This window comes from Gobius niger, assembly GCF_951799975.1.
Source record: "Gobius niger genome assembly, chromosome: 2".
NCBI classification, from domain to species: domain Eukaryota; kingdom Metazoa; phylum Chordata; class Actinopteri; order Gobiiformes; family Gobiidae; genus Gobius; species Gobius niger.
In genome coordinates, this window is record NC_136853.1 from 16,246,712 (window position 1) to 16,255,322 (window position 8,611).

Below are 8,611 nucleotides of genomic sequence, written 5' to 3' on the forward strand. Positions count from 1 at the left end.
TCTGTGATTGACAGGCTCTGGAGCTTTGTGGAGGGTCCGCCTGCCCCACGAGGGTTCCCGCCTTTTTGCCCTTTTCAGGAACAGGCTTCGTAAGAGGAGATTCAGCAGCCATGTTAATTTCACAGACCACTCGGGATCATTACTATGAATGGGGCTGAATGACTGATCTTTATTATTTAGATCTATGGTCCCGACCAAACAAACAAACAAATAAAAAATAAAAAATGGCAACAAAAAATATTCTGATCCAATTCAATGAAGAACAACAATAACAATGTGAAATTATTAATAGCAGGTAAACACAAATGAATTTACTGCATGTTTATACATTTCTCAAAATGGTCAAATCAATTGCAATAGAAACATATTAAATTATGAGCTGGACCCCGTAAAGTTCAAACAGAAGTCCAAATGCTCTTCATGAAAACGTTTTGTTTGTTTTTAGAGGAACATCCAAATCACTGAGGTGGATTTCTTAATGTCCACTGGCCGGGCAGTTTTCTGTTGGCAAAAGTATATTCAAAAGTAAGGTAAAGTAGGTTACAATACAAAATGTAACTGTTATACCTGCAGTAGGCGGTGCTAGAATAGAGTCTCTGGGGAAGTGACGGGACAGGGCGAAAGCTTTGAATTTTTGATAGACTTCATTCTTCACTTTCAAACTGCGGGCTGAAAAAACACACCAGACATGTCAGAAACATTCAGAAGAAACATTCTATACCACACATGCTTAGTGCTGGAGCTCCAAAAAGGGTGTGGTTCAACTCCGTCCTCTGCTACAGGCTCTCCAACCTTCCCCATTCACAATGTGATAACATGTCCATATAGGAAGATCAATATTATTATAAGTTATGAAATAATCTGCTGAGAAAGAACTAGATCTGTAGCCCATATCACTAATGATGTTTTATCTTTTATTTGCTTAAATACCTTATGATCTGACTCTTTGGCCAAACATCTCCCCTGACGGTCCTTGGTGCCCGTCCAAGGGGCCTCACCCCTCAGGTTGGGGATCATTGCCCTAGTCTATGGCAGTCTTTCTCTAACTGTGGTTCGGTCTGAGCATCTACGCACACACGGGCACAGGCCAGGGAAGACCTGGAGCGTCAGTGGAGCAAAGGGAGGACACAGTAGCTTAAAGCTGAAAACAGTTTAGAAATGTCGAAACTCACTACCTACTGTATATGCTCACTCCGATTTCCTCACTATCACATAGTCGCTTGTTTTTTAGTATAGAGCTAACTAGCAGCAGCAGCAGCAGCAGCAGCAGCAGCAGTATCTATTAGCTTCAGCCTAAGTTAGCTCTATACTATATACTATACAGAAAACTCATTACTTATAGCCATTACTTATATGTGATTCATGCATTCTGTGTTTTTGGATTGAGTGGCTCGGCCCGACTCCAACATGCACAAAGGGGGCTTCGAGGAAACCACTGGGAGCCACTGCCATAGAGCACTGTGACAGCTACAGAAAGTAAGAAAAGTTGAAATAAACTACAGAATAGGTTTGTGCAGAGACTCTCAAAGTGACAGCTTAGTCCGAGAGCAGCGCAGACAGACCCTACTCAAACTACCGCAGAGCAAAAAGACTAGTATACTGTAAGGCTTTGCTTAATACCAGATATTAACTTTTAAAAGCCCTGGTACCAGCTATAGTTGCTGCGGGGAAGTTTCTGCTTCACCCATCAGTGGTAGGAAACAAGAATACTCTGTTTACATAGTACAAATACTATGCAAACATCCCATGGACAGCATCCTGTTTCACATAACTGGGATTTTGACTGAACGTTTACATGGGCACAGGCGAAACCAAGATGTAAAATGATGTAAAAAGATGCTGATGTGAAATTCCTCTTACCGTAGAGCGCCACCTGGGTGTACTCCCGGTTGAACACTTTATGCTTCAGGACTATGGCATACTCGGTGTAATTTGTGTCCACTACTGTGATGTCCTTCGTTATACCATGACCTGTGGGATGAAACACCACGATTAAGCCTATTATCTTTGTGTTCTGTGAAAATGGAATCTCTTACGTGTGCTGAAGTAGGTGAACTGCCCAGGCACATCTGTCGCCACATACTGGTACATCTTGATCACACAGCCCGTTGGCCTAAAAAGGACAGTTGAGAAGAAGTCAGCTTGATTATATAACAATAATGAATCTTGTATAGCACGTTTCCTTAATCCCTGTACATTATTTATGACATGTTTGTTGATTTCAGTACATGAAAAACTCACATTTGATCCCACATGGTCAGGTTGACGTTGCCATTGGAAAGTGGCGTGACGATGCCCATAGACACCTTCACCAGGGACTTGTATTGGAGAAACGTTGGAGAGTCATACGCCAAACCCACTCGATACCATTTACCAGCAAACTGCACTCAATAATAAAAACAGTGTTGGTCAGTTAGACTACATAATGTTGATCTGTAAGAATACCAGAAGCAATTTGCTGCTGAATAAAAGCAAAACCTAAAGGGGTTGCACAAGAGTTGGCACACAAGTCAGCACACGAAGACCTTCCCGCTATATACACTCCCACTTTCAAGGAGAGAGCTTTTAGACGGGCACAAATATACTCCACATATTTATAGGTGTTTGAGAACATTTTCCTTTACCCTTTTTGTTTTTAGCGCACACAAAAACAGGAAAAAATTAAACACAGAAACCTTGATAATCCTCAACATATCCCCATGAATGAATAGTAGAGGTGACCGGGGCTGGTTGTCATACAATTGCTCTATTCAAAGCTTTTTGCTGGATATTACAGTTTTCAGAAACAAATCACCAACAGGTAAGAAAAAAAAACACTAAAGAAGACGAATGATCCTAATTTCAATGTTGTAATCATTGAATTAAATGATATAACAGCAGGAGAAGCAGGATGTAAACCTTGATGTTCAGTCGCAGTGCCCTCTAGTGTCCAATAAACACTGAGACAACCAACCCATGAGACAACCAGCCCTGGCCTCCCCTGTATTCGCTTTTTTTGGCTTGAAAATGGGCTTGAAAATGTTGGTTCAAAATGCGGTGCTGGTCCCTTAAGTACATCTAATACGGAAGACGGCAAGTATTTTCTAACCTATACATTCTTATGATTGGTAGAACTACATTACATTGAACAAGTACCGTAGGACAAGGGTTTAAACTACTATACGAGTTGGTCTGCAGTGAAGAATTTCAAATCTAGAAATAACGCTTTTAAAGAACTCTCAAATAGCCTGATCACATTTGTGTCTCATGCAGGACACAGAGAGGTGCTTACTTTGGGACACAGACTGCACCACTGCCTTCAAAATATTGACTTTGTACCCAAATTAACACACAACCAAATGTAATCTTCACTAAATAAACTGTACTTTGTCTCCTTGGATGTTTAGTAACAGAAAGTCGAGCACAAGCACAGCTGTAGAAAAATAAAACGACATTACCCTTTGCAAGTTGAAATCCCTCTGTGGCTTGACGTCTGCCTGAACCATCATCACCACTATCACCATGGCAACAGCAACCCCGGTGGACCCCATGTTGACGCAAATATGTGGATGGAATTGAAGATTGGCTTCACTAAAGAGACAGTGTAACAGTCTGGGTACTGAGTGGCAATTCACTGCCACTGTTTGTTTTAATAATGATCCACCCCTCTGAGAAGTGGCCAATCACAACACAGGAGCTCTATAAGCCAGGACGTGAGCCAAGATGCTAAATGTGGTTCAAAACCCGCATGAGGACGTTAGAATTGTTGGAAATCACCTGATAAATGTGATGAGATGATCATGCATGTGGTTTCACAAGACTGAAAGCCACGCATGACACCGTCGAAGAGGAATTAGGAATGTTCAGCCAAATGAAAGCAAAACACAGTGCTCTATACTGTATTATTGTAATAAAGACAGTGGCAGGTTTGGGCAAGACACAAGAATTCTAGAAAACCCCTCTCTCTCTGTACCAACATGTTTTTCAGGAAGCTTTTCAGTACAGTACAGCATTTAAATTTCAATGGAAAAATTAATGGAACTTATTTGAACTAATTTGCGTGTTTTGTTTTACCACCATTACAATCATAAACATTATAAATAAGAGTTATAGAGCATTATTGCTACTGTTTTCGTCTGTTAAGTGTGACATCACACACAAGCTACCTCCATGTCCAAACTGCTGAGCGCTTCATAGACAAACACAGCAGAAAGGGCAACTTTATCTGAATCTCCAGCTGAAATAGTAGTAGATCAAAGGCCAACAAAACACATTTTACACCTAATTAGAATAATATATGTCTCAAAATGAAGATATTTTTATATTTAAAATAAGCCTGGATAAAAGTATGGATAAAAGGTAATTAATCTAAGAAAAGACCTTCTAAAGTAAATGTGATATTTCTGTGTAACCAGATGTTTAAAAAGAGCCTTGTAGTCGGCTCTACAGCAGGTAAAACTCATAAATCCCATTAGAGTGAATAGGGCTAAAGTTCTGTTGGACCCGGAAGTATAGCATTGACATCGTCACTTAACATTCCCATAGCTATAGAGTTCATGTTTGTGATGTCACAACATAGCAACAGCATGGCAGACCATCACGGCAACAGCAGCAGATTGAGTGGAAAGTCAACTCAGTTTGCTGCAGTTCAAGTATTCCAGTTTGGATTTGAAATGTGCAAACCCTGGATACACTTGCCTTCCCAGCAAGATGAATTCTCGTGGTTTTTGTGAGTTTACAAACTCACATGAATCCATCTTGAACCGCTCTTGTCTTCAGCTTTCAGACAGAACCAAAATTGTAAACCAAAAGACTATTTAATAATGCGGCAATCACAAAAAAACACAAGGTACAACATTGTGTTACAACACATAACACAAACACATGTAACGTTTTACAAAACTAAATAAAGGAATCACGATGTTCTTGATCTAATCATCAGCACAAGCTGCTCCAAACGTGCGACCTCTCTCTGAACGATTCAAGCCGGCGCGGTCCCAGATTGTAAATGTTATTGGCACTGTAAATATCAACCTGGCTCTTGCCAGGTTATCGATGCACTCTATCGACCAAAAGACTATTATGTCAATAATATTGTTTCGGCATGATCTTTAACATGATTATGTGCATGCATAGTCCTAATTATGTCTCCTCTACAAGGTGGTGGCAGTACTTCATACAGTGTGGTGGGGCCACCCTGTATGAAGGCTCACGGGGCGGAGCCTCCACATAGCCAGTCAATGCACTGAAAATACTTCCACTATTTCGGGCTGATATACAAAAACCAGCGTGGTTAAAAATATTTCATCTACCCCAGTGTTGTCACATGGGTCATAGCAATTTTTAGAAAAAACAGCTATGGAGCCAGGCTTTTAAGCCGTTCTAGAGAGGTCTGAAGTCCCATTAAAATCCAGTCTACCAAGTGTCTTTTGGAGTCGCCCCTGGCCACCAGGGGGTGGTATTACAGCAATGTCAGCTCGCCGCCATGAGGACCACACAGAAGCACGTTCCTCACCCATTGGTTGATATACTGTAGGCTAAGATTAGATGACTGGCCGCCGCAATGGCGAGTTTCAGTAATCACGTGACTAAATTTGACCAATACACTGATTCAGACCATCTCTAAAGTTTCAGTCTACTCTTTCAAACATGTTGACTAGTATGTTGGAAAAAATTGGTTCGGATGTTATTCTGTAGGTCTTCCAGGGTCTGTGGATGATCGTTATAAACCAGGGACGGGATGGGTTCGGGGTAACAACAATTCAACAAAGAGAACGTCCCAACATGTCAAGGACAACTGCATGTTTATGGGCAGAACTCTTTGAGAGCGCAGCACGGACAGACTATGGAAGACTGTGAGTGTTTGACATTTCCAGGTGTTGTAACGGTCCTCGATGGTTCTTTCTTTTTTACACAACAAGGTCGATTATGCACAAATATTATGTTTTTTTTTCTCTTGCATAAAAAGTTGCATAACGCACCTTTAACATCACGACTCAAATGGAAGTTCCCCCACAGCATTTTCTTTTATTTCTTTGGCATTTTTAATCCATTAGTGTCAACCTTCTAATTTATAGAAACACAATGGCACACACTGTGTTCTTTTGACCTTTCCTTTTCCATCGTTGTTACCAAATCATTCTAAATTATGTTTAGATTTACTTTATGCCTTCTCCTGACCCTAAACATGGACGCTACACTACAGGGGTGCTGAAGGATGGGTCAAATGGAGAGGACTGCATTCCCCGAAAAACAGAAAAAAAAACAAATATACAAGTGATTGGCTCCTATAATCAGAAAAATAACATTGACCTTACACAAAAGGATCAAGATGAGTTGTCAGACTGAACACAAATTTGAGTGAAATAGAAAAATTCAACAGACTCTACTGAAATCATTTAAATAGTTTTATTATTAATCATTTCCTTTTGCAGCACTTTTTTTTTTTCAGAAGCAGGTTTGTACAGCTATAGCTTTCGTTCTGTGGACATCAGTGGGCGGTTCACACGCCACGTCTACTCTGCACCACGGCTGCCTGCCACTGTGCGACACGACTAATCCAACACAAAGGGGAAAACATTTCCACATCACACACACATGAGCTGAAGTGCTAAAATGGTTCTCCTCTAGCACTGTATGATGTTCCTGAGTACCACAAAATAAGTGCAAAAATCAGGAGTTGAACAAAAAGCTCTTGGGAAAAAACAATCAGTATACAGTGTTAAACAATATTATTTTAAAATCACCACATGCATCTGTGCCTTTTGGGAGGAGGGCTGCACAACATCACAATCCAATCAAAATGCTTGTACAAAATGTGTACACTTTAAAGTCTGGAATTATTTAGGCAGCACAGTACTTTGTAAATAACCAAATGTATTGTCTCAAAAGGGGAGTAATTCAGTTTTAAACCTGCCAACTCATTAGTAGGCCACTACAAACATGTTACTTGCATGTGATTCTTTTATTAGTTTAGCCATTCATATTTCAGACTTTGTGCAATTAGACATTTATACAAAACTGCGCAATCCTAAATACGCAACCCTATAAAGAGTTTGAGAGCTGATTTGTGAGAATAATAATTCCGTAACTGTCTACTTTTGGTTGTAGGTCATAATTTAAAAGCAACATAACGTTTATTTCATTAAAAAAAAACCTGTTGATTGTCACTCACTCATACATAACTCCCTCATTGTAATAAAAAATAAACAAAATCAAACAGATAAAGCATTTAAAAGCATTGAACATTCAAAGTATCGACAGTTCCAAAAAAATAATTTAAACTTATTACAAAAGAAAAGGTTAAAATCTCTTTATATCAGAGTGCTGCAGTGGAGCTGTTTAGTCATGCGCCCCCTGGTGGTCCCAGTTCACTAGTGCAACTCTGGGTCAGAAGCATCATAACAGCGGCTGTATATTCCCCTCAAACATGGACTGTACAACATACATCATCAACGTTGATCACTCGTTTGCTCTGCAGACATTCATGAGAACATTTCACACTCATCATTAAAAGAATAAATAGAAGACAGACGCGCAGGAGGCAGGAATCAAGTCAGGTATGCTTTGAAATCCTATCTTTCTAGTTTTGTTGCCCGCAAAGAGGACAAGTAAGTGACAAGCAACAATGGCCATCACTGTTGAAGAGCCTGCACCCGTCAAGGTCAACTGTCAGTCAGTGCAAACTCTGAATGGAACACAAACAGAGAAAAACGATGTTCTAAGATTGCTCGAATAGACTTCTTTCAGTCTTGTATGTTTCCGCAAACACATGGACAAAGGTGTTTGTGTAGAAATAACATGAGCCAATAGTGGAGAGTCAGAGATGAATTGTGTATGTATTGATTTTTAAAAGGGCATATGCCATGTTTGAGAAATAGCTTTAGAGGGATATGCAGACCTTTAGCACAAGCCATCGGAGTGTTTAGAATCACAAAGCTTTACAGTCGTAAACCCTGGTCGCTGATGCTCGTTTTATCCTTCAGTACTTCAGACAGTAGTGCAAATACCAGGAAGACAAGTGACAGTGAGACCTTGTAACTCACTGGCTCTTGTCCAAGGTTCACCCGACTCAGGCTCATAGTAGCTGGGATGGGTTTTAGCCACATGCAGTCAGCAACAGCATTGTGTTGAGAGAGAGACACAGGTGTACAGTTGCCCTGGGACATGTGACAGCTGTAGTGGCTATGCTTAAATGTTCTCTTCTCTTTGCTTGGAAGGCCCGATTACGATTGAAGTGAACATTAGGAGGAACAATTCAAGTTTACAAAGAAAAGAGTGTCCATCACAGGAGGAAGTACAGTACAATAATACTACAGTAAGCATGGAGCAGGGCCTGTGGATCTGGAGTGGGACTCACAGTAAGGCACAGAGCTCTGAGGCTAAAGACACTCGTACTGCTACAGCGTCTGACACAACTACTGCAAACAATTCACAAAAGATCGAGGCAAAGGAACATCTCTCCCCTCATAGCTCTGTGGAGTGCATCTTCAAGCATCGACTGTAGCCTTTCAATCTTTGGATCAGACGGCTCTCGTCAGTCACACTGAACACACAAGGCAAGTTGGTGCTCTGTTCCATCATTCTCGTGCTCGAGTTAAAATCCAAACCTGCACATCGCAACAAAACCTCT

At 40.7% G+C, this 8,611-nt stretch overlaps 1 protein-coding gene across 1 annotated transcript; it reads right to left on the reverse strand.

Annotated features, from left to right (window-relative positions):
* Window positions 1-298: 298 nt before the first annotated feature.
* Window positions 299-3,608, reverse strand: ptgdsa (prostaglandin D2 synthase a). The gene is made up of 6 exons (XM_079552038.1): window positions 3,438-3,608; window positions 2,242-2,381; window positions 2,037-2,113; window positions 1,861-1,971; window positions 568-669; window positions 299-501 (listed from the first exon to the last, which is right to left on the reverse strand). The coding sequence occupies exons 1-6, from the start codon at window positions 3,528-3,530 to the stop codon at window positions 476-478; spliced, it is 549 nt and encodes a 182-aa protein (XP_079408164.1). The 5' UTR covers window positions 3,531-3,608; the 3' UTR covers window positions 299-475.
* Between the last annotated feature and the right edge of the window lie 5,003 nt (window positions 3,609-8,611).

Bases quoted from the DNA above. Each gene is read 5' to 3' on its own strand.
- ptgdsa (XM_079552038.1), bottom strand. From the start codon at position 3,530: ATGGGGTCCACCGGGGTTGCTGTTGCCATGGTGATAGTGGTGATGATG. The intron at 2,382-3,437 runs GTAATGTCGTTT...TATTGAGTGCAG, and splicing joins GGGATTTCAACTTGCAAAGG to TTTGCTGGTAAATGGTATCG. The intron at 1,972-2,036 runs GTAAGAGATTCC...TTCATCCCACAG, and splicing joins GTTCACCTACTTCAGCACAC to GTCATGGTATAACGAAGGAC.